Genomic DNA, 27,458 nt, shown 5'->3' on the forward strand with positions numbered 1-27,458 from the left:
TACTGTTCTAAACCCTTGGGAATGATGAATGAACAAAACAAAGATTCCTACTCTTGTGGAGCTTAAGAAAATGGTGCAGGAGGAGACTGTTGTTCTTCTCGGTCTCAGAGTTCAGAATATATCTGTTCATAAGATGTTGGTTCACTGAAGAGTTTCAAAACTATAAATGATATTTCATGGTGAAATGCATACATCCAATTTGGCCCAGATGCCTTGAGGCTCTGATTCTTTTCATTACTATCTTTGTCCCTTAGAGCTCAAGAGCATCTCATAGCCTCACCAAAATTAACAGAGATAGCATCCATAGGAAATAAGACAGACATGCAAATGGAAACATTAGAATGTCCCTGCCAAATGAAATTACATGTCTGGCTTAGACACTTAGAGAGAGAGAGAGAGAGAGAGACACACACACACACACACACACACACACACACACACACACACACAGTAATACCGACAAACAGAACTAAGAGCCTTTGTTACTGCTCCATCTTTTATGCATTTTCCATCCTATAAGAAGCTAAAAAATCTTCCCAGAATGAATAATGAATGCTCTAGCAGAAAGAACCAAGCCAGGAGGCTTCTGAAAACAATAATTCCTCCAGAAAATGCAATGGAGCCTGCAGCTGTGCTCATTCAAATTATAAACTAAGTTGTCTTTTTCAGGACTTTCCAAAGCCATTAATTCCATGATTTAAGTTTACATGGGCAAAATCCTGTCAATTAAAGAGACATTTTTTACACCAACAGGAGGACAGCATGAAAAAAAATTGCTACAATTTATACACTTAAATGCTTATTTGGTTTAAGAATACTTTTCACAATTTCAAGGAACAGTTTTATTACAAACAAAGTACAACCTTGAAAATGGAATTAAATTGCTAAGCTTCTCTGGTTGAGAACCTCAATAGTGAGGTATCCTGGCACAATTCTGGTTCTACATATATTTATTCCATAAGGCCTAATGGCATCCCTAAAATCAATGAGAAATCCGGCCACTGCTGACAGAGCACTTCTCCTACCTGAAGCTTCATTTCCCAGCAAGAGGCATTGGGGAGTCCTCAGTGCAACTCTCCCCAGCAGCATGTTCCTGGGTTCGTCTACACAGCAGCTGCCGCCCTACAGCAGCAGACAGCAGAAGCACATCCTTGAGGCTGGACTTGTAAGGGCTTGCTGGAGCCCTTGGCATACCACTCCTGTGATCAAACTGGACTAACTACTTCCTCCAGCTGATTTCCAAGGAACTAGATAGTGAATGAATAATTCATGACAAGTCCATTCCAGCAACCCATTTCTGCTCTATGGTTTACTCCCCACAGCAATTTGCAATGTAAAGATTCTAAAGCATATACTTGCTGGAAGGCAAAGAATGAAAGTTCACTTTTCTAGTCAATGACAGTAAATGTTAGTAGATCTGTTTGCTCTTTTTTCAGGCTAACCTATTACCCAGACTTACTTAAGAGATTTTTTAAAATGTAGAAAAGGTAAATGATTAACCACAGATGTCTAACACTACACACACAAATTTTTTTTCTCCATAAAACCTGCCCTACAAAATGGTTTCTGGTGGTAGGAAAGCAGCAAAGTGCTTGCTCTAAGATCAGCAGGTCAGTATTTACATTTAGCAAAAGACCAGTTCCAGCAGAGCACAGAAAATCATGTTGTGGGGAGGGGAGTTTTCAGTAACAATGCCAGGAAACAAAATGCTTCAAAGGGGAATTTTCCTGGTCTCTCAGGCTAAAAATATAACTTTCATCTCACTGATATTCTTCTAAAAAGAACATGAACATTTGTTTTCACCAATTTGTCAGTGCTTACATATTTTCAAATGAGTGTTATCTAAAATCGTCAATCCTCTGCAACCAAAAACATGATTCCAAGAGGAACCTGAACAAAAAACAGAAGGCCCATACTCCTTTTATCTCAGTTCCACCTCCAGAAAGTCCAATCCTCCCCCTATCATTTTTACCTAACTGCTTCTTTCTTTCCTCTTCTTCTGCATTCACTGTGAATATCTCAAGCTTTGTACTCTCAGTAAGTTCATCTTCCAGCCATGACTGTTCAGTTCCTAGCTACTTCGAATTTATTTGTTCTGCAAATTGGCTCCCCATGTGACTCCCTGGCCCTGTATTCTTCCCTTTTCACCTCATTCTGTTATTTTTTTTTTCATTCTGTTATTTTATTGTATCATTTCTGAGTCGTGTTTTATGAAACTCAGGTTCTTAATAGCTTACTCCTTAATAGCTTACTCAGGAATCTGCTCCCATTTTGAAGGGAAATTAGCTTTTCTTCCAGAATAGACTCTGTATGGCTAAAACGAACAAATCAGGAGGCTACAGATGCTGGCGAGGATGTGGAGAAACGGGAACCCTCTTGCACTGCTGGTGGGAATACAAACTGGTGCAGCTGCTCTGGAAAACAGTGTGGAGGTTCCTCAAAAAATTAAAAATAGAACTACCCTATGACCCAGCAATAGCACTGTTAGGAATTCACCCAAGGGATACAGGAGTGCTGAAGCATAGGGGCACATGTACTCCAATGTTTACAGCAGCACTTTCAACAATAGTCAAATTATGGAAAGAGCCTAAATGTCCATCAACTGATGAATGGATAAAGATGTGGTTTATATATACAATGGAATACTATTTGGCATTGAGAAAGAATGAAATCTGGCCATTTGCAGCAACATGGATGGAACTGGAGGGTATTGTGGTAAGTGAAATAAGTCAGTCAGAGAAAGACAGGTATCATATGTTTTCACTCATTTGTGGACTTTGAGAAACTTAACAGAAGGCCATGGGGGAAGGAAAGGGGGCAAAAAAAGTTACAAACAGAGAGGGAGGGAGGCAAACCATAAGAGACTCTTAAATACAGAGAAATGAGTGTTGATGGGGAGCGGGGAGGAGAGGAAAGTGGGTAATAAGCAATGAGGAGGGCACCTGTTGGGATGAGCATTGGGTTTTGTATGGAAACCAATTTGATGATAAATTATATTAAAAAATAATAGTAATAGACTCTGTATCCTTCTTCTGCATGTACCATGCCTTTCTCTCCATCCTGTTGTGAGTGCAGAGGGCTTGTGAGGCCTTCCTGTTGGCTCAAGCTTCACTGGTGTGTTCTGTGGAGTGCTTCTGCATGTGTTACTGTGTAGTCTAGGGGACTACTGTGTAGTCTCTCCCCTTACAGATTCATTCTAACTGGTGTTTACAGAGTGTGAAAAAGGGAAAAGAGAACCAGCTCAGCTGGGACTAGGGCTACAAGCAGCTGTAACTCTAAGCTCCTCTCCCTGGGAGCTATTCTTTTCCTCCCCAACATTAATTCCTTCAATCCTTGAGAGATTTCATCTCCATCAGAGAGTCCAGCGCAGGCTGTTCTCTTCTTCCTCTGCAGTCATTCCTTTGACCCAAATCCCGAGCACCCTGTCACCTGTAGCTTACTATAGTTATGCCCCTTCTTCCACTTACTGTTCTCCAAAGAAACTTGCATTATTGATGTTCACTCCTGCCAGGTGTTCTGCTACCTCCCAGTTTACTGATGAAGATAATCAGCTCTAAGGTTTGATTATTCTACCTTTCTTCTCTACCTCTTTCCCAGTCTGAGTATTCCAGAATAGTAATCTCCAATGTGTCTTTCTTTATCACACAAGAGAAACCCACAGGGAATGATTTCCAGTAACTTGGAATTCCCAGTGCTCCTACAGCACTGCCAACACATACTCATGCTCCTTGACACAGACATTAGGGATTTTGCAATATTTTGCTCACTATCCTTTCTCTCATAGAGCCTCTGAATAGTGTGGGACTAAGAATGAGCTGGGGTGTCTGGGTGGCTCAGTGGGTTAAGCATCCGACTTCAGCTCAGGTCATGATCTCACCACTCGTGAAGTTTGAGCTCCCCATTAGGCTCTGTGCTGACAGCTCAGAGCCTGGAGCCTCCTTTGGATTCTGTCTCCCTTTTCCTCTGCCACTCCCCTGCTCATGCTCTCTCTCTCACTCTCAAAAATAAACATTAAAAAATATTTTTTTAATAATAGAAAACAAGAATGACTGAGCCAAACCCTTTGAATACTTGGAAACTTTCATTTCTCTCACCACCCATCAGCTGTTTTCTTTGAATAGCTGTTGGTATATTTCTGCCAGTTTTTTTATTTTATTTAAAAACAATTTTTTTTAACATTTTTTTATTTTTGAGACAGAGAGAGACAGAGCATGAACGGGGGAGGGGCAGAGAGAGAGGGAGACACAGAATCGGAAGCAGGCTCCAGGCTCCAAGCCATCAGCCCAGAGCCCGACGCGGGGCTCGAACTCAGGGACCGCAAGATCGTGACCTGAGCTGAAGTCGGACGCTCAACCGACTGAGCCACCCAGGCGCCCCTATTTCTGCCAGTTTTTATCTATTTGCTGTTCATATCCTTAAGTCTAAAAGAATGGATATTTTGAGGGGTGCCCTGGGTGGCTCAGTCGGTTAAGCATCCTACTCTTGATGTTGACTCAGGTCATGATCCTACAGTTCATGACTTTGAGCCCCATGTCAGGCTCTGCATTGACAGTGCAGACCCTGCTTGGGAGCCTCTCTCTCCCTCTCTCTCTGCCCCTCCCCTGCTTGCTCTCTCTCTCAAAATAAATAAACATCAAAAAAAAAAAAAGAATGGATATTCTGAAATTTAGCTTCACTCTTCCATCTTAAAATAGAAATCACACCACTTAAAAAAAAATTAATAATCTGATATGGCCATATCAAAAAGTAAGTCAAAGACTTATGGCATAATAGACATCAAAACAGTAGATCATAACAAAATGACTACAGTGGATACTGTTGGTTGCCCTCTCTTCTTCCTTTTAACAGAACCCCCAATTCTCTTCAGTATTTCCCTCTCCCCAGAGTTACCATGTATCTCAGGATGCTGACTTCACCCCTTGTCCCTAAAGCAGGTTGACTGGCAAGAGCCCACTTGCGGCTCAGGAGGTGATATGTGCTGGAAGTATCTGGGAAATACCTACTCATGTTTAGAGAGAGCAACAAGCTTTTCTTCCTCTCCTCCTCCCATTCACAAGGCCATATACAGCCCTGAATGTTACTGACAACCACCTACATCAGGGGAAATCTGCCCTGAGATGAAGTATACCCCATGAATGGTAGAGCAAACAGTGAGAAAGAACCTGGGTCCTTGGGAATGGCTTGGATATGCTGGATCAACCACCCTGAGGCCCATCCTTCTCTTTAATATAGACCTCCTTTTATATGAGCTAGTAAAGCTTTTCATTGTTTAAGCCAGGTTGGGTTGGTTGTTCTGTTACCTGCAGCTGAAAGCATCCTCAGAGATGGCATTTGGACTGTTTACATGATTAAGTCCTCTTTAGTTAGCCTGTATATTTTTTAAATTAATTCAGAACTTTAAACTGATTATTAAGGATATTCAAAAAAAATCAATGATTCTCAGATTTAGCAGAAACATAAAGATCATCTATTCCAACCCAACACAGAGCCTGAATCCTTGTATAATATTGCAGCTCTGGCTCTTTCTCTTTAACAACCCCAATAACAGAGAGTTCTCCAGCCACCTCCCAAGGCAACCAATTCGATTCATTCTGCTGAAAAATAACTCCTTATTACTGGCAGACTCATCATCCTTTGGCCTGAGGTGTCTATAGGAACACAGGATTTTAAGAGCAAATTAAAAAGAGGGTAAGCAGTTTGGTGCAATGGTGGCAGCAGTGGTACAGTGAGGGCATGAACAAGGCACACCGTGGACACCAATCTCCCCCAGAGTATCAGTTAGGTGGCAGAGTTGTGAATTCATTATTAAAACTCTTTTTTATGGGGGCACCTGGGTGGTTCAGTCAGTTGAGCGTCTGACTTCCGCTCAGGTCATGATCTCATGGCTCGTGGGTTCGAGCCCCGCATCGGGCTCTGTGCTGACAGCTCAGAGCCTGGAGCCTGCTTCGGATTCTGTGTCTCCCTCTCTCTCTGCCCCTCACTTGCTCACACTCTCTCATAAAAAACATCAAAAAATTTTTTAATAAAAAAAAATTTTAAAAACTCTTTCTTATGGACTACCACATGTACAAATTCTACCCTATCCTTCAACTCCCCACTGCAAGAATGATAATGTTAATATAATGTTAAAGGAGAACCCCTTCTATAAAAAAGGCCTGTAACTGCTGTAAGAAACTAAAACTACAAGGGAAGATTCTGGAACACAGAGTCATTCAAATTTTCTTGTATTTTCCACGCCCTCTTTAGCAGACTGGAACACATCTTAAATACACAACAGGCAAGGGTTTTCAGCATTTTTCCCACAACAAACAGAGAAGCATAAAGGGTTGTTGGGTAATATATTAATTCCACATGATAAACTAATTCCCCAATTTTAAGATAATCATCACTTCAGTCATCAATCTATTGTTTTTTAATATATTTTAAAAGTATAACAAATTTTTTATTATCATTTTTATTTCTCTCATTGTCTCCCAAGTACTGTCATTTATCCCTTGACTTCCTTCCTCTTTTCAAGTATCTCTATGCTCTGGGTTTAAAATTCCCACTGACAGAACCATTCTTGAGGACTTTAAAACATACATATTTTCTGGTAAAGGTTATTTCTCCAAAGGTTACATTGTCTAGCAGCTGAAACAACAGGTGACGGACTCACAGCATATTTCAGGTATCTCATAAAGCATTCTGATTCCTTTTGGGTGCCTGAGGTGAAAGGTCTGATTATGGAGGACCTGGCTTTCGTAACTATTCTGAAATAGGGCAAGATGGTAGTTCCAATTTTCATAAAAACTCCGCATCAAAACTGAACTGCCCCACGGTACTTTCAATTCTGTGCTGACAGTGCCACACGAAATGCAGAAAAGACAGCCCTAGGTGAAACAGAATGCAGAGTTTGCAGTTTGATTACAGTACACATGTATGGCCCCCCCACTGACGATGCTCCAACCAAGACCTTCAAATTCTTAAGACCATTACAATGACGTGTTCCTGAAGCAGCAGGAACTATAAAAGGAAAGTACCTATAACCCTGACTGCCTGTAGTCAACAACCATTCATGGCTTTTCTCTGCCAGTACTGCTGTTCCGAAGACCTTGACCTGATGAACTCTTGGCTTGCCATGATCTTAAAACCTCCTCCTTCAAATGTTGCCTAATACTCTGGACTAGTTATCTGGTTTGCTCTGACCTCCACTGTATGCTTGTTTGGGCCTTTCAGAAGGACTGGTCTTCCTCAGTTACTAAAAAGTTACCCAAGAGAGCACCCTGTGTGGGAACCTAGTAGACCTTTCTACATTATCTCTGTAATGCCAGTCCTAGCCTGGCCTGCTGATAACAGTTCAGCAGCAAACTGTGCCCTCAGACACTGGGATAGTTTTCTACCTAGAGCCCCCTTCTCACTTATCTGCCACATGCAAGAGCATTCTTGAAGCTACCAGTATCATAACATTGCTCTAGAACACAAAGCTTCTACAAAGCATGTATCATACACTAATTAAAACAACACAGTTTTCAAACCACTGGACTTATCAGAGTACCTGAGGGTGGTGTCAGTTTTATAACAGAAGCATTAGGAATCCCACAGCCACAGAAGCTCTAAGAGATGTGCAGGGAAAATGTCTGCACAAGAAAATCTTTCCCAGATTTTTCCAAATGCCACTGTATACTTTTTTGGCCTGCTCTTAACATGAAAATACAAACATCTGAGTAAAACTACCATTACCATTTACAAAAGATTGAGTATGTCTTCATTCGAACCTGCATAACTATATGCTACAAGAGACTCCTGTTGATGAATAAAATATCATCCATTTCCAGGACCTTTGCATCCTAGTGCTGGTGTGCAGCTTGGCTCCCCTGGAGTTCCCAGAACCCCCACACCACATGTCCTCAGTCCCAGTACTGCTTCCAAAGCTAGAAGTCCACTCCATTTACACTCCCCCCTATTGAGGCTGGGTGCTTCATGGGTCCTGGGTAACTCCCTCCTCTGTGGTCCCCTCTATTTTTCCCTCCTCCCTCCAATTAAAGCTGTGGCCTCGGGAAAAGAAAATCATCCCTACCAGGAAGGAATTCATACTCTATTATGGGATATAAACAAATAACTAACAGGTAACAAACACGTGGTAGAATTTTTTAAGTGCTACATCAGAGATACAGGTGCTAATTTCTTTCTTTTACATTTCTACCCACTACCACCCATTCACGGAGGAAGAGAATAGAGAATGGAGAGGAAGAATGGAGTCCCTAATGGGCATGTAAGTTAGATAATTTATAAATACCTTATGCAGACCTACTTAAATATAGAAAAAAACATAGTACTCACAATAACATTCTTAAACATGGAAGCAGTCCTTGAATACTTGGCACAATACACAGTATATTATAAACTTATAATTTAGTAAGCCAAATTATATCCATTAGATTTTCAATACTAGAAAAATTAATGCTCAAGTAGTATAGGCCAGGATAAAAAGTACAAATGAAGATCTGTGTGGTTTGGATAAAGTAATATCAGACTTAGGATTCAGAATGGGACCAGGGTCTAAAATAGGTGTCAAGTAGGATTCAGACCTGGACCAGTCACCAGGTTTCTGAGGGAATTCAATCATGTGCTTTTGTGATGTCCTAAAGACCGATGTAGGCTATGAATCCCATTCCACCACACATGAGACAATGTGGAGCAAATACCAAGGTGAGATTACTAAAACCGACTGTGATTACTGTACTGCAAAAAATAAACCAGCCTGGCGGCAAGAACAGAATTTCAATTTTTATTAATAGAAGGTAGCAAATACAAAATATTTTGAGAATTAAATGTAACTAGAGTAAATATTTCATGATATGATTCAATAAAGAGGCATTAAGTGTGTTGAATGATACACACTTTATGTGAAAGAAATCAGAATATTTTTATACTCATATTTTACTGAAATACCTTGCAAAACCATATAGTCCAGGAAAATATTCTAGTCACATTTAAAACAAGCTGCTTCACGAACGAGTACTGCTTCAGCTGTTCAAATATGCATTACTCTATGGCTATGACCCATCGTAGAAACTAGGAACTGAGAAGAGCTAAAAAAAAAAAAAAATAGCTTATCTTTAAATACGTTACTTTAAAAAAAAAAAGCATTTTTATCACTTGAAACTCTCAAAGGTTTCTCCCTCAAAAGCTCTTCATTAAAGAACAGTAAATTGGGGGGTGGAAGAGATGAAGTCACTTTCGTCAATCTATCCATAACAGGAGTTTAGAATATGCACTTTCAAATGGAGTCTACCTAGCAGGTTCCATTTGATTGTTAAGCCTCTTAAGATCTCAAATAGTCCCCTCATATTTTTGTTTTTCATAATAAATAATTTTTTTAAAGTGAAGGGCTCAAAGTTCTAATTTTCCTCAAAACACTCTTAGTATTATCTTGAGCTTAATGGAATAATTTTTGTGAAGTTATGTAAGTTCACTTACTGAAAGACTCTAGTCTCTGTGTCTCCAAGTTACCTGTGAGATGACAACTGCTATCAGTGCACTGGTATGGGAAGGCCACTGAGGCCAAGACAGGAGGACAGTGACACTGAGTGACCACAAGAACTATGCTGATCAAAGCAGAGGCTCCTCCCAGTTCAGCAGAATCCTAGGTCACACGGTGTATATGAAGAGAAAGACCTCTGCTCTCACAGAACAGCCATCAATGAATCTTGGGGTACAGTATGAATGAATCACTTGTGCATGTCTTTCACAATCTGGGTGTGTGACTCTGCTTATAAACGCTAATCACCCAGCTAATAATACACAAGCATTATGCCTCCATTAGCCTAAGTCTACTTCAAAACCAAAGCCCCAAGGAAAAATATACTATTTAGACTTTCTTGTAACTGTAATCACTACTAGTTATTCACATATTACCTAAATACTGTGAATCCAACAGCAGTCCTCCCTGCTATTTAAAAAAGATAGGCTTTTGAAATGTAGTAAATTAAATTCTTTATAGGCTAAACACCCAAACTCAGCACTAAGATGACTGAATAAAATGGGCAATATATCATGGCCTATGCAAAAGTTGTATGGAAAAAAGATAAAATATTCTGAAATACAGCAAGCACCAGAAGTCAGCATGGGGTGCTTGCTGTCATGATAAGGGGTGTCTGTGACACAGTGACTCAAGATGGTGACTGCCCTTCCTCGGTGTCCTGTCACACACCCTTTTTTCTTCTGAGGCTATTCATTCTGACATTTTTTTCTATTCCTAGGGCATCCTTTACCATCCACATGCTATCCAACTCCCAAATTTCTCTCTTTCTCTCTCTTGCTTAGATAGATTAGATTTCTCTCTAGAGATTGAGAATTCTGAATATCTCTAGGTGGCCCACCCACCGCTACCTCACACTTGCATGTTCCTCAAGTTCACCATCAAATTCACCATCCTTCCAGCTAATCAGCTGCCCTTCCTATGTCAAAGTGAATGTCTCGACCCGATGTCCCCTTCCCATGACCACCACAATCCATCAGCCACCAGCATGGCGTCGATCCCACCTCCTGTCCATCTCCTTGTGATCTGCTCACTTCTCTCATCCCCAATACCACTCCCCTGGGTTTAGGCCATTCTCACACAGACCTTAGCATTAGCTTTCTGAGCGGTCTCCCCACTGGTCGCCTTCACCAAACCACAGTCACCTTATTAAAATAGAGCTCTACCCTGTACTGTTTCAGTTCCCTTAGCACCACCGTGGGTGCTCCCACCTCTTCTCACCGCACCCATCTGACACTTCAAGTTCTAGCATAATGAGTTTTTCTCAGTACCTCAAACATAGCACATGCTCTTCTCTTCCCTTGGAATTTTTGCCTTGTACTGTACCAAACACTCTTCTCCTCTATCTTCAACTAACTCTTAATTCTTAAGACTCATCTTTGACCATCTCTTCTTCCAGAAAAGCTTCCTTGTCACCACGAGACTGTGTCGGGATACTTCTCTGGATCATGGCACTTACCACACCGAACTGGGTAACTGCCTATTTTCCCGGCCAGCAGTGCGCAGAGCAGGAAGAGGGAGGCTGAAGCCTGGAGACCAACGCGCAGGCCGCTGCAGCAGTGGAGCCGAACAGGACCGGGACTACAGTTGAGGCGTGGCTGACAGAAGCACAAGGCTTGGGAGAGATCCGGGCAGCACGGAGGGCGTCTCTGTGTTAGGCAGCATTTATGCTCAACGCCTAAAGGCACGCACCATGTAATGGGTGCTTAATATATATTTGTTCCCCAAAAATGAACAAATAAATGAAGACAGAAGATAAAGACATAAGGAAGCAAACAGAAAAGCACCTGAATCGAGCTCAGTATAGACTTACTGAGTGCGGCAGGGATGAAGACACAGAGCGAGTGGAGCTGGGCGAGTTTCATTATGAGGGACATGTGGTTTGCAAAGATAAAGGCCAGTGGCTGGCAGAGCAGCATGCCAAAAGCAAGTAAATGAAGAGTATCAGTGTGGAGGTTGGGTCTGAATACCAATTCCAATACTCGCCAACCGCCAACAGGGGAACCCTTGGCAACTCCTCTAACTACTCGGTGTGCTTCATCTATAAAATTAGGATGCAATGATAACACCTAATAGTATTCGAACAAGGATCAAATGAATTCAGAGTTACTATGTGTAAAGTCCTAAGAACAGTGCTTTGCACAGAATAATCATGATATAAGTATATGCTACATTAAGTTAAATAAAATAAATCCTTAGTAGTAGCTCGACCTATTTAGATGCAGTAGAAATTGGTGTGCCTGGGTGGCTCAGTAGGTTGAGCATCTGACTTTGGCTCAGGTCATGATCTCGTGGTTCATGAGTTCAAGCCCCATGTCAGGCTCTGTGCTGACAGTTCAGAGCCTGGAGCCTGCTTCAGATTCTGTGTCTCCCTCTCTCTCTCTGCCCTTCCCACACTCACATTCTGTCTGTCTCTCTCTAAAATAAATAAACATTAAAAAATTTTTTTTAAAAATAGATGCAGTAAAAACGGCCACATGTGAAGTGAATAATTAATGGACGACTGCATACCTCCACTTACTGGAAGGAGATGTATCAACAATATTTACTGTAAAATGTGAAGAATTTTTTTAACTAGAGGTTTAGGTAACACAGCAGAATTGTTTTTATACATATACACACAATTCATAGTCCATTGGGGAGACTGGTACTTCTGAGCTACACCAAAAAATACAACATCCTATTCCCATCTCCAGTCACGTACAAATCCTAGAAAAAATACAACAAAGTAAAAAAAATTTTTTGAGACAGAGAGAGAGAGAGAGAGCGAGGGAAACAGCAAGAAAATCTTAAGCAGGCTCCACACTCAGCACAGAGCCCAACGTGAGTTCCATTCCACAACCCTGGGATCAAGACCTCAGGCGAAATCAAGAGTCGGACGCCCAAATGACTGAGCCACTCAGGCTCACAGCAAAGTAATTTTTAATATACAGCCAAGCTCAAAAGCCAGAAGAAAAAATTCTCAGGGCCCAAGAGCAAGCAAAAAATGTAAAGTCAAAACATTAGACAAGAGCCTAAAGTCTAAGGAAATAAACTTGAATATGAATATGAAACTCTTATATGTTCACAGAGATAAACAAAAAATAACATAATACAAAGACAGGAACTTATTTTAAAAATTTATGAAATAAAAACATGTAGATATTGAAATTATATTCTCGGTGGCACAAGTAGGCCTGGCAGCAGAGAAGGTGAGTGAACAGAAAGACAATGCTGAAGAAATCCCCAGAGTGAGGCACACAGAGACAGACAGACAGACAGGAAGCATGGAAGAAGACAGTGAGCTTTACTCCCAAAAAGGGAGAACCAAGAAAATGGGGGAGCAGCAATATTTGAGGAAATAATGAGTGAGGGTTTTCCAAAAGTGAAGAAAGGCCTGTATCCTCAACTTTTTTTTTAATGTTTTTTTTTTTTTATTTTTGAGAGAGAGACAGAGCACGAGCAAGGGAGGGGCAGAGAGAGAGGGAGACACAATCTGAAGCAGGCTCCAAGCTCTGAACTGTCGGCACAGAGCCCGATGTGGAGCTTGAACCCACGAACCGTGAGATCATGATCTGAGCTGACATTGGACACTTAACTAACTGAGCCACACAGGTGCCCCAGTTCCTCAACTTGAAAAACTGTAAAGCACACCTAAATTCCAAGCAGAAAGGGAATAAACAAAAACAAAAACACAACTAGCCACATCATCAAAAAATCTCCAATTGGAATACACTGGGAAAGCTGCTGTCATAGCGTTCACTGCATTCTGTGACATGGCTCTTCCCATCTCTCTGCTACATTATAGGCTCCTCAAAGGGCAGAATTCTTTCCAGTACATTAACATATTGTTAATATCTGCTTGTTGCAGATGAAGAAATGAAGAAAAGTATAAATGTGTGCATGGAGTTATATTCATGTGAAAACATTTTTAAGAGGAAACAAAATAATATGGAAGAAATATACAAATTCAAGTGTCCATAGGTAAGGCATTTCTCTTTGGACCTGCTTCTTCATTTGTGTAAAATAAAGGAGTCATCTCAATGATGTCAGATATAAAAGCCACTAACAAATATTATAGGTTACTATGGCTATAGTATTTTTTTTTTCATTTCTGCATTTAAAAACAAATTTGAGTGGTTTTCAACAGGGTTACTGACAGAAAAATCTGAAAAATGATCTGCCTCCTAGTTGTTTAATGCAGGTAGGACAGCTGTAAGAGAATAGTGACAACCAACAAACCACAAAGTATGACCTAGACAAATATATTCATGCACTATCCTCATTCAATTTATATGCAACATATTAAAGCCAACTGCAAATGTTATGTTTCATAACCAAACTAGACTCTTGCTTTTTACCTATATGACATAGACTCTCACCTAACAAACTCTCACAGGTCATAGGTCAACATCACAGAGGTCTGCTACAGTCATTCTGTGCATTCTTCCATCTCCAGACCTAAATAAGTAAACAGCAAACCATTACCAGTCCAAGACTTGTGTGAGAATTGGCTGGAAAAAAGTAAGCCTTTAATACAAGAAATAGCTAGAACCAATACTGTTGGCTTTTGACTAAGAATATTTAAAATGGCAGGATCTCAAAATTGTAATTTTATCTGCATTCAAGCTTCAAAATTAATGTATGCAAAAGAAAATGTAATAGTTCAAACTGATCAACTTGTATTCAATATTTGATAACGGTATGCTTTTTTATCTCTAGAAAAACACATGTAAGCTTATTTCTTCATTCTTAAAGAAGACAAGCCTTATAAGGTAGAAAACAATCATTTAGAAAAGAGTTAGTCAGAATTTGTTTCTTAGTGAGTGTGCTACAACTTTCTGCGAGTGCTTGACCAAACTAGGAGTTACAGTGATAGATTTGATTACCAGACAGGAAAAACATGCTAGGAAGGAGATTTTTTAAAAACACTCCAGGGATCAAGGAAAGGCAAACAGATGACAAAAGAAATCCTTGTTTCTAGGTAAGAGAATATTAATCTCTGGGCTCTTGCAGATAATGCAGACAGATTATTCAAGAAGTCACACAAATGATCTCACAGAAAGTGATACCTAACCAGAGACAGTAATTTGGGACACTATATTTTAAAGATGTATATTTATCTCTTCATTTAAACACACTTATATAAAGAAACTAGGAATGGTCCAGAAGAGAACAATTAGAATGTTGAGAGACTTAACTTCGTAATAAATTAAACAATGATTTTTATGTTGCAGAGTAAGACTGATGGTTCCTGAAGAAAAAAGTAAGACCACCAATAAAAGAAAGCTATAGAGAGCTTGTTCTTAATATTGTATCTCAAATCACTGGTCACCCAAAAAAGAAGGGAACTGCTTTTGGACGTACAAGGTCAGTGCCCTGGGAGATGCCCTAATGGTGCCCCAAGAACATGTAAACCACAATGATACAGAGCAGGTTCAAGTATTAAACTGGGAGTTGGTTTAGAGGGATCCTGGGAGCATTAAACTGGGAGTTAGGCTAGAATCTGAAGATTTGGGGATGTTAAAACACAGACTGCTTTCTCCAGGTTCCCTATATTAAGCTTTTATGATTTAAAAGAGAATGACTTATCAAATAGAAAAAAGAGAATAATTAAGAGGTAAAAGTGTAGTGATTATGCCTCAAAATACTTGTTACCAATTGAGAGGTCATCTTTTCAGAATATGTCAGGTAAAGATGAGCACAGTATTAGCTGCCAACATTCATATGTTTTCATAGCAAATATAAATGTGGTTAGACGATCATCATTCTATAAGTGCACGTAAACTTATGTGTAAAAGCAAGTGGAATAGCTGTGTGCTTAATTTACTGAAACTAAAGTATATATAAACCACCTTTCCAGGAACATCTTATTAAGATACAAGTGTTTATCAATAGAAGCATTAAAAAAAAAAAAAGAAAAAAAAAGATGAGCATCATCCTGATGCTTCATAGTAAAATTAGAAGCAAGATGTTGAGGCCAATGGGGATAGTAACAAATTGTTTATAAATATATAAAAGAAAATACCACTTTTCTTTTTCCATGGAGCTTACTATTTCAATGTAAGCTAATTGCTGAATTACCTTGATGTGGGCCTGTTCATTCCATCCAGATCAATTTCATGTTAAAGGGGTATGAAAAAGAAAGCTAAAAAATGTATTTCCTTTTTTTTTCTTGTAGAGAAAGAGAAAGAGAGACAGAGAGAGCATATCCCAAGCAGGCTCCGCGCTCAGTGCAGACCCCAATGCAGGGCTCGATCCCATGACCCTGGGATCATGACTTGAGCCAAAATTAATAGTCAGATGCTCAACCGTCTGAGCCACCCAGGCACCCCCAAAAATGTATTTTCTGAACAACCTTGTAATATGTGTTCTAGGAATAATTAGGGTGTGCTCACTCAATGCACTAGTGCTCAAAGCTCTGGTTTGAAGATGACACATGGCAGTGGAGGGGGGCGGGTGGGCAGCGGGCAGGAAAGAAGAGGGCAGAGCATCCACTTTGCTCACCTAGATCATGGCAAAAGTGAGTGATTCTAGAGCCAAGAGCTTCTTACTATCTCAGCAAAGTCTGCGGCAATGTGGCAGCTTTTTCAACTATGTAAAGATAGTGATTTTTTCCACAAGAAGTGGCAATAGCAACTTTCTGATTTGTCAGCGGATCTCAGCAGAGCAGTCCAAGGGTGCTGGGATTAACTGTTCCTGGAAACCCAGCTTGCTCCTCCAGCCCTTGAATTACCCTGTAAGCGTCTACTACTTCCCTGTATGAAATCCCTTTCCTCACACTAATTGGAAATAATGCTGTTGCTTACAGTGGACCCTGTTAGTAACAGGCTAAAATGGACATTATTCTGGAAAATAATTTACAAATACTGTCAAATGAAATGTGTATTTCTAAACATTGATTTGTTGGCCAAATACAAAACTGTCTTTTAGACTTTTAAAAATACATATTAATAATCCTACTTATGTGCACAGAAGGATATTTTAATCTTTATTTATTTTTGAGAGAGACAGAGTGCAAGCGGGGAGGAACAGAGAGAGGGAGACACAGAATCTGAAGCAGGCTCCAGGTTCCAAGCTGTCAGCACAGAGCCCAATGTGGGGCTTGAACTCACGAACCGTGAGAACATGACCTGAGCTGAACTCGGCTGCTCAACCGACTGAGCCACACAGGTGCCCCCAGAAGGATATTTTTAAAACAGGCCTGAACACAGGAAAAACATCATATAATGGGAAAATGCAACAGAGGAATGAGAAAAACATGGATTTTTTTTTTAAATGGTGAAATTATTTGCGTGAAAAAGAAAAGAGAACTGGTTAATAAATAGAGAACTGGTGAAGAAATACAGAAAAAACTCAGATTAATCAAATGGAAACGTATGTAAGATATACAATTATGCTGAAATTAGAGAAGAAAAAAAGTCTACAAAAATATCTACTACCTGATATCTTAACTGAGTTTTTTAAAAAAATTTTTAGTGTTTATTTATTTTTGAGAGAGACAGAGCATGAGCAGGGGAGGGGCAGAGAGAGAGGGAAACAGAATCCAAAGCAGGCTCCAGGATCTGAGCTGTCAGCACAAAGCCCAAGGCAGAGCTTGAACTCACAAACCGCCAAATCATGACTGAGGCTGAAGTCAGACGCTTAACCGACTGAGCCAACCAAGCGTCCCTGAGTTTTATTTTTAAATAAATTTTTTAAAGTTCAATATGGATCTTATGATCAAAAAGTTTAACAGAGACATGAAAGACATAAAGGATCCAAACCGAACTGAGATGAAAAATACACCAGAAAGATTAACAGGTTAGAGAACAAAAAAGAAAAGATTAACAAACTTACAAACATAGCAATGAGAATTAGCAAAATAAACACAGAAAGAAGATATAAAATTTTTAAAAATTACAAACATAACAATGGATAACTATAAGAGTTAATGTGTGAAATGAAGTCCCCAAAGAAGGGAGGGAACAGAAAAATATATTTCAAATTCAAAGGTAACTGTAAACTCACAGATCCACAAAGCTCAACAAACCCCAGATACATGAAAAAAAAGAAAAAGAAAGAAAGAAAAAAAAAGGAAGCTGAAAAATTCATTACCAGCCAACTCACACTACAAGAAATGTTAAAGTCCTTCACAAAGAGACAATGAACACGAGAAATGTTATTTATAAGAGTAAATAGATATTTTTTAATATGTTAATCTCTTTAAAAATGTTTTAAAATGCTGATACTGTAATTCTGGGGTTCATAACATATATATATGAAAAATGTATGACAACAATACCATGAAAGCCAGGAGGAGAGAAATGAAAGTATACTATTGTAAGGTGTTTATAGTATACGTAAGTATTATCACTTGAAGGTAGACTGTGATAAGTTAAAAATGTATACTATTATAAACCCTGACAAGAAATAAAAAATAAATTAAATTAAAAACGACTAAAACAAAGTTATAGCTTACAAGCCAACAAAGAATAAAAATCTGGGGCACCTGGTGGCTCAGTCAGTTGAGTGACTGAGTCTTGATTTCAGCTCAGGTCATGATCTCATAGTTTGTGAGATCAAGCCCCACATCTGGTTCTGCACTGACAGAGGCACGGAGACTCTTGGGATTCTCTCTTTCTCCCCCTCTCTCTCCACCCCTACCCCACTTGCACATGCGTGCATGCGCTCTCTCTCAAAAATAGATAAACTTAAAAAAAAGAATAAAAAATTAAATCTTAAAAAATAATTAACAAAGCCTGAAGGAGATGAAAAGGAGAAACAAAGGCAGATGAGACAAATAGAAAATGAATAGGAAGATTTAACCTATGAATAATGTATCAATAATGGCATTAGATATAAATGGCCCAAACATCTAAATAAAGAGCAGAGACTACCACACTGGATAAAAAAGACCCAACCACATGCTGCTTATACAAGAGCACTTTAAATATAAAGGCACAAATAGATTAAAAGTAGAAAGACAGAAAAGATGATACCATACTAACACTTATCAAAAGAAAGTTGCAATGCCTGTATTATTACCAAAGTAGATTTCAGAGCAAAAAATATTATCACCACAATAAAAATAATCGTTTCATAATAATAAGGGGTTAATTTATCAAGAAGCTCAAACAATCTTAAGTGTTTATGCATCTAATAACAGAGCATCAAATACATGTAGCAAAACTGGGAAAAATAAGACAAGTCCATAATTACCATCAGCAATTTCATCACTCTTTCAACTAATAGAACAACTAGATTCAAGGATAGAGTAAACTTGGAAAACACTATGAATTTGACCTGACATTTATAGGACACAGCATCCAACAACAGAGGAATACACATTCTTCTAAAGTGTACATAGCACATTTACCAAAAGAGACCATGTTCTGTGCCATAAAACAAGCCTTGATAAATTTTAAAGGATTTAACTTATTTAAAATATGTCCACAGACAAAATGCAATTAAATTAAAAATAAATAAGAGCAAGATCTCGGAAAGTCCAGAAATTTTGAAAATTATATAACATACTTAAAAATACCATGGATCAAAGAAGAAATCAAAAGGAAGTTAGAAAGTATTTTGAACTGAATAAAAATGAAACTCAAAGCAAAATTTGCTGGATGCCACAAAAGCAGAAATTAGGAAATTTCTAATTGCTAAATACCTACATTAGAAAATAAGAAAGATCTCAAATAACCTTGGCTTCTACCTTAAGAAGCTAGGAAAAGAAGAGCAAATTAAACTCAAAGGAAACAAAGAAAACAAAATGATGAATATCAAAGCAAAAGCCAAAAAATAAAGAAAAAAAAAAAAATGACAGAGAAAATCTATGAAAGAATTCTTTGAGTTCACTTAAATTGATAAACCTATGACCAGATGATCAAGAAAAAAGGATAATCGGTGCTACAGGCTGAATGTCTGTGTCTCCCCAAAATTCATATTCATATGTTGAAATCCTAAGGCCCAATGTGGTTGTATTAGGCTTTGCATGCAATTAGGTCAGATGGCAGAGCTCTCACGCGTGAATTAATGTCCTTATAGAAGTCTTAGAGATATCCCTCACCACTTCTGCCATGTGAGGATATAATGAGATGTCTGCAACCCAGAAGAAAGCCCTCACCCTGGATCATGCGGGCACCTTGATCTGGGACTACAGAACTATGGGAAATAATTTTCTATTGTTTATAAGCCACCAAGTCTGAGGTATTTTGTTATAACAAACCAGAATGGACTAAGACAATAATAAACATTGTAAACAATTCTATACCAATAAACAATGAAACTGACCAATTCCATGAAAGACACAAACTATCAAAGTGCATTCAAGAAAAAACAGCTAACTTAAATAGCCTTATATTAAAGACATTGAGACTGTAGTTTAAAACTTTTTCCCAAAAAATTTCCAGACCCAGATGGCTTCACTGGTTAATTCTACCAACCTTAAGGAAGAAATAGTAATGCCAACTCTAAACTCTTCTAAAATACTGAAGAGGAGGAAATAATTCCCTAATCATTGAATGAGGCCGGTACTGTCCCTATGACAAAATCGGACAAAAACATTACAATCAAAGAAAACTATGGACCAATATTCCTTTTGAACACAGATGCAAAAATTCTAGACAAGAATTTTAGCAATTCAAATCCAATAATTTATAAACATATTAATACATTATAACCAAGTATGCTTTATTCCAGAAATATAGGGTTGGTTTAACATTAAAAATAAAACAAAAACAAAAACAAAAAAACACCAACCAGGGTACTTTGCCATATTAGCAAACTGTGATGGTTACTTTTATGTGTCAACTTGACTGAGCTAATGGATTCCCAGATAGCTGATAAAACATTATTTCTGGGTGCTTCTATGAAGGCATTTCCAGAAGGTGTTCATATTTCAATGCCCCCAATGCATCATACAATCCAATGAGGGCCTGAATAAAACAGAAAGATAGAGGAAGAGTGGATTTTCTCTGCTTGTGTTAGAACATCCATCTTATACTGCCCTTGGATATCAGCACTCCTGGTTCTCAGGCCTTCAGACTCCAGCCTTTGGAATCAAACTGAGACTTATATCATCTACTTCCCTGATTCTTGGGCCGTTGGATGTATACTAAATTATACCACCAAACTTCCTGATTCTCCAAGCTGCAAATAACAGCAGCCTGGTCAGATTTCTCAGCCTCCATAATCATGTGAGCCAATTCCCATAATAAATCTCATACCTACATCTATAGATAAAGATATCCTATTGGTTCTCTCTGGAGATCATTGACAAATACACAAAATGATAAAAACCATTATGATCACCTCAGTAGACTAAAAACTGTAAGAACTCTTTGGTACATATGACTCCATCCAAACCTCTGCATTAAAAGACTTGAACAAACACTAGTGTAGTTTCTAACTTCTCATGGCTGTGTTCCTAGGATGATGATTCCAACCCTCTTAAGTTCCTGCCTGGGAAAACTCAAAATTGCCAAAAGTATTACTGTTTGTTCCAGCCAATCCCTGAAAACAGAGCCCCTATCTCCCAATCTTTATGGGCGAGTACAAGCCTAACTTGAATAAGCATGAGGTAGCAAACCCAGCTGGCTTAATCACAATGACCAAATTCTCTTCCAGCTTTTTGTAAATTTCTACATCCCTGACTCTACTCAAGCCCCTACTCATTTCCCATTTGTTCCTCCTTTCTACTCCTTCATTATCCTTTTAAAACATCCTAGTCACCTCCACACAAAAAGAAGTGGGGTTCAGTTCACACTGGGCTTTCCTCCCTATCACAATAGTTATTACTGAATAAAATCTGCCCTTGCTGCTTTAACTAGAATACAGATTTACCTATGGGGCACCTGAGTGGTTCAGTCGGTTAAGCACCCAACTCTTGATTTTGGCTCGGGTCATGATCTTATGATTCATGGGTTTGAGCCCTGTATCGGGCTCTGTGCTGACAGTGCAGAGCCTGCTTGAGATTCTAGCTCTCTCTGCCACTCCCCAACTTGTACTGTCTCTCTCAAAATAAATAAATTTTAAAAAAGAGGGGTACCTGGACGGCTCAGTCAGTTAAGCGTCTGACTTCAGCCCAGGTCATGACCTTGCAGTTCCTCAGTTTGAGCCCCACATCGAGACAGAGCCCACTTCAGATTCTCTGTCCCCATCTCTCTCTGCCCTCCCCCACTTGTATGCTTGCTCTCTAAAAATACACCTTAAAAAAATTTAAGAATACAGCTTTATCTTTGATAAGACACAAAAAAACATTTGACAAAACCCATGATCCATTCCTAATCAAACTCTCAGCAAACCAGAAATAGAAGGGAACTTCTTCACCCCAACACAGGGTATCTACTAAAAACATACAGCTAACATCATACTTAATGCTGAAAGAATAAATGCCTTTCTCCTAAGATCAAGAACAACACAAGGATTGGAGGTTTTCACTAGGACCAAAAAGCAGGGAGGCATCCAGGTAGAAAAGGGCAGGGTAAAACTTTATTCACAAATGATACAATTGCCTATGTAGAAAATTTAACGGAATCAAAGCTACTGGAACCTAATAAGTGAGTTTGCCAAAATTGCAAACAAGACACAAGATATAAATATCAATACACAAAAATCTATTTTATTTTTATGTACTAGCAACAAGCAATAAGAAACTAAAATTCTAAAAAACAGCACCATTTACAACAAATCAAAAATACCAATTAAACAGGGATAAATCTGACAAAAGGTATGTAAGACCTATCTACACACTGAAATCTAGAAAACATTGCTGAGAGAAATTAGATAAGACTTAAAGAGGAGGCATACCTTGTTCATGGGTCAAGACTCAATATTTTTTAATTTTTTTTAATGTTTGTTTATTTTTTGAAAGAGAGACAGAGTGTGAGTGGGGGAGGGGCAGAGAGAGAGGGAGACACAGAATCTTAAGCAGGCTCCAGGCTCTGAGATGTCAGTACAGAGCCTGATGCAGGGCTCAAACTCATGAACCATGAGATCACAGCCTTAACCAAAGTCAGACGCTTAACTGACTGAGCCACCCAGGCACCCCAAGACTCAATCTTCTTAAGTGTCGGTTCTCCCTCAAAGTGAACTACAGATTCAATAATCCCAATAAAAATCTCAGAAGACTTGTGTGTGTGTGTGTGTGTGTGTGTGTGTGTGTGTAGAAACTGACAATCTGATTCTTAAATTCATATGGAAGTACAAAAAAAACTAAAATAGGCAAAACAAGTTTGAAAAAGAACACTATCTGATTTTCAAAAGTTAAACTGTAGTGTTTATGACAATGTGGTATTGGTATAAAGATAGTCAATACATCACTGAAACAGAAGAGAGTCAAGAAATATGCACACACATAATGGGCAACTGATTTAAGATAATGCAATGGAGAAAAGACAGTCCAGTCTATTCAACAAGTGGTACTGGAACAATTGGGCATTCATATATACAGAAAATGATCCTAGATATATACCTCATACAATATACAAAAATTAATTCAAAACAGATCTTAGACATATGTGTAAAACCAAAAGTATAAAAGTTCTAAGATGCTATTTGCAACTTTGGGTTAGGTAAAGCTTTCTTAATAGAATACCAAAAGTACAATATGTACAAGGGAAAAAAAGGATAAATTTGACTTCATCAAAATTAAAAAATTTAAAACCAAACTTTAGTCTTCAAAAGACATAGGCAGGAGCATAAAAAGACAATTCAGACATTGGGAGAAAACATTTGTAAAGCACGTATCTGATAAAGGACTTATATCTAGAGTACAAAATTCAAAAATAAGAAAAAAACACCATATTTTTTAAATGGACAAAAGATTTAAAAAGGCTCTTCAACAATAAAAACGTAAGGATGGTAAATAAGTACATGAAAAGATGTTCAACATCATTACTCATGAGGGAAATGCAAATTAAAACCACAATGAGATGCCAGTATACACCTGTTAGATACTAAAATGAAAGACAGCCATAGCAAATGTTAGCAGAGATACAGAAGAACTGGAACTCTCCACGTCTAGTAGGAATGTAAAGTGGTGCAATCGCTTTTGGAAAACAGTATGGCAGTATCTCAAAAAGTTAAACATACATCTACCATATGATTCCACCCTAGGTATTTACCCAAGGGAAAGGAAATATATGTCCATACAAGGGCTTGTACGAATGTTAACAGGAGCCTTATTTATAACAACCACAATCTGGTTAACAATCCAAATGTCCATCAACAGGAGAATGAATAAACAAATTGTAGTATATCCATACAATGAATACTACTCAGCAAGTAAAGGACATAACTACTGATACACACAACTTGGATGAATCTTGAAAGAATTAACCTTTAAAAAGAGACAAAAAATACGTACAAAGAGACAAAAAGAGTACAAAAAGTATATAACTCCATCTATATAAAACTCTACAAAACACAAACTAATCTAGAGTGAAATAAAGCAGATCAGTGACTGCTTGAGGAAGGGGTTAGAGAAGGGTGGGAGGGAACGATTACAAAGGGCATGAGGAAACTTTTGGGAGTGATGGATATGTTCACAATATTGCTTGTGAAGGTACTGTACACCTTAAATATGTACTGTTTAGGGGTGCCTGGGTGGTTCGGTTGGTTAAGCATCCGACATCAGCTCAGGTCATGATCTTGCGGTTCATGGTTCGAGCTTCATATCAGGCTCTGTGCTGACAGCTCAGAGCCTGGAGCCTGCTTCGGATTCTGTGTCTCCCTCTCTCTCTGCCACTCCCCCACTCATACTCTGTCTCTCTCTGAAAATAAATAAGCTTTAAAAAATAATAATAGTAATAATAATGATAATAATAATAATAATAATAATGCATATGTTCTATTTATTGTATGTCAATTTTACCTTAATACAGTTGTTAAAAATGAAATAAGGGGTGCCTGGGTGGCTCAGTCACTTAAGTGTCTTACTTCAGCTCATGTCAGGATCTCACGGTTCATGGGTTCAAGCCCCACATTGGGCTCTGTGCTGACAGCTCAGAGCCTGGAGTCTGCTTCAGAGTTTGTGTCTCCCTCTGTCTCTGCCCCTCCCCCACTCACCTCTTCTCTCTCTCTCTCTCTCTCTCTCTCTCCCCCCCCCAAAATAAATATTTTTTAAAAAATGTTTTTAATGAAATAAAACATAAAAAATAATCTTGAAAAATGTAAAGGTGGGGGCACCTGGGTGGCTCAGTTGATGCATCATCTGACCTCTGATCTCAGGGTTGTGAGTTTGAGGCCCACACTGGGTGTGGAGTCTCCTTAAAAAAAATAGAGAAAGAAAAATGTAGAGGGACCTATCAAACCACAAAACACAGTTAGGTCTAGATAAGAAATTAACTGATAACTCTCTAAACTATAAAGAAAAAGAAAATATCTCCCCAAAACAGTATGTAGAAAATGTTTGTTTAGAAGGAATGCAAACCACCTCCATATCAGGTTTCTAAATGCAGACCAGAGTCTGGAAAGTAATGGATCAATACTTAGAAAACACTAAGAAAAAAAATACTCAAGAAACAGCTACCCAGTTCATAAGCAATAGGAGCAGAAATCCTTTGATGAATTATAAAACAATCCTCTTGTTTCCATAGTGGTTCCCATACCATTAAAACTAAATTCATTCATTTATTCATCAACTGAATTGACTACTCTGTAAATGTCATGAACTCTTCTTAGAACTGTACAGATATGGGCTCATGCAATGGGCGTTAGAGAACCACGCATCTATAAACATGACAAACTGTCGATGTTAACAGCTGGATTATTTGATTCTGTAAACTGCAATGCCTCTCTTCTCACAAGATTCAAAAGGAATAAAATTCTTATTGATGTAATGAGCCATCTCATGTTATGCTACCAGGAGGTTGTGAGATAAAGTTCACCTTTGCGGCTCTAAGAAGAACAAATGATGGGAGGGAAGGAAGGAATGCCTCTCTCTGCAGAGCTTCTCTTACCCTCCCCTCTCTTCCTCTCCCAAACACAAGCCATCAGAAATCACACCAAAGGATTCTGTTTTGAACTCACCATACCAAGGAAACTGGATAAAGGAAAACTCTAATGGACAAAAATGTGCCTTCCAAACCAATCCTGATACCACATTTCAGAACTCTGACACCTACAAAAATCATTTTCGGCAATATGCCAGTTGCTGCCAAAACTCATGGGGCCCTTCAAAGCTCCTGTCTCAGCTGCAATTCCAGTATCTGTCCCCTCACCTTGGCTCCCTGATTCCCAAAACTGTCACACTGCCATCAGGTGTTCCAATTATTCCCCACGCTAAAGTGAAACAAAATGGTCCCTCTTCCCAATACCAATTAAAATCCCAATTCCAGGAGCACTTGGGTGGCTCAATTGGTTAAGTGTCCAATTTCAGTTTAGGTCATGATCTCAATGTTGGTGGGTTTGAGTCCCACATCAGGCTTCGTATTGACAGTGTGGAGCCTGCTTGGGATTCTCTCTTTCCCTCTCTCTACCCCTCCCCCACCTGCGTTTTCTCTCTCTCTCTCTCTCAAAAACAAATGAACTTATAAAAAAATCCCAAATCACAGAGGGAGGAAGGCAAACCATAAGAGACTCTTAAATACAGAGAACAAACTGAGGGCTGATAGGGGAGTGAGGGGAGAGGGGAAAATGGGTGATGGGCATTGAAGAGGCCACTTGCTGGGATGAGCACTGGGTGTTATATGTATACGATGAACCACAGGAATCTACCCCCAAAACAAAGAGCACACTTTACACACTGTATGTTAGCCAATTTGACAATAAGTTATATTTTTTTTAAAAAATCCCAGTTCCATGAATATAGCCGTTAATATTACTTATCCAAACCTTAAAAACCCCCATTAAATAGATCAATTCAATAAGTATTTACTGAACATCCACCACAACAAATCTGTAATAGGGTTTTATATCAAAAAGAATCTCTCTTCCTGGGCTAAAATGTTGGACTTCTTCCTTTACTCCTAACAAGTATAGCTTGCACATATATACTCCAAGAAATTCCTGCCATCTGGTGTCCAAATTCAATACTGCAATGAATAGGGACCAAGCAACCTCAGCTTGGTATAGGCAGGCAAGCACCCTAGGCTAAAAAAATGTACTATTTAGTGGTATTTAAAAATCCATTTGGGGGGGCACCTGGGTGGCTTAGTCGGTTAAGCGTCTGACTTCAGCTCAGGTCATGATCTCACAGTTTGTGGGTTCAAGCCCTGCATCGGGCTCTGTGCTGATAGCTCAGAGCCTGGAGTCTGCTTCAGATTCTCTGTCTCCCTCTCTCTATGCTCCTCCTGTGCTCACACCCTCTCTCTCTCTGAAGAATAAATATTAAAAAACATTTTTTTAAATGTCAATACTATCCAAAGCAATCTACATATTGAATGCAATCCCTATGAAAATAACACCAGCATTCTTCACAGAGCTAGAACAAACAATCTTAAAATTTGTACGGAACCAGAAAAGACCCCGAATAGCCAAAGCAATCTTGAAAAAGAAAACCAAAGCTGGAGGCATCACAATCCCGGACTTGAAGCTGTATTACAAAGCTGTAATTATCAAGATAGTATAGTACTGGCCCCCAAAACAGACACTCAGATCAATGGAACAGAACAGAGAACCCAGAAATGGACCCAGAAACATATGGCCAACTCATCTTTGACAAAGTAGGAGGAATATCCAATGGAATAAAGACAGTCTCTTCAGCAAATAGTACTGGGAAAACTGGACAGCGATGTAGAAAAATGAACCTGGACCACTTTCTTACACCATTCACACACAAAAAATTCAAAATGGATGGAAGACCTAAACGTAAGACAGGAAGCTACCAAAGTCCTAGAGGACAAAGCAGGCAAAAACCTCTTTGACCTCCGGCCATAGGACCTTCTTATTCAACATGTCTCCGGAGGTAAGGGGAAAAAAAGCAAAAACGAACTACTGGGACCTCATCAAGGTAAAAAGCTTCTGCACAGTGAAG

General features: G+C 39.0%; 1 protein-coding gene across 12 annotated transcripts in view; it reads right to left on the reverse strand.

Moving 5' to 3' along the window:
• Nucleotides 1–27,458, reverse strand: part of MARCHF8 (membrane associated ring-CH-type finger 8) — a 123,762-nt gene that overhangs the window by 44,390 nt on the left and 51,914 nt on the right. The window contains exon 1 of one of the 12 annotated variants that reach the window (XM_060642160.3): nt 10,980–12,552. The exons of 10 other annotated variants lie outside the window; for them this stretch is intronic. Coding sequence is in view for 1 of the 2 variants with exons in the window: in XM_078434538.2 (XP_078290664.1) it covers nt 1,026–1,037 (12 nt within the window). In the remaining variant the exon portion in view is untranslated. Of the gene's footprint in view, nt 1–1,025; nt 2,998–10,979; nt 12,553–27,458 lie in introns of those variants that run through there. One more of the 12 variants, XM_078434538.2, reaches the window with a different exon arrangement.

This window comes from Panthera onca, chromosome D2 (assembly GCF_046562875.1).
Source record: "Panthera onca isolate mPanOnc1 chromosome D2, mPanOnc1 haplotype 2, whole genome shotgun sequence".
Taxonomy (NCBI): Eukaryota; Metazoa; Chordata; class Mammalia; order Carnivora; family Felidae; genus Panthera; species Panthera onca.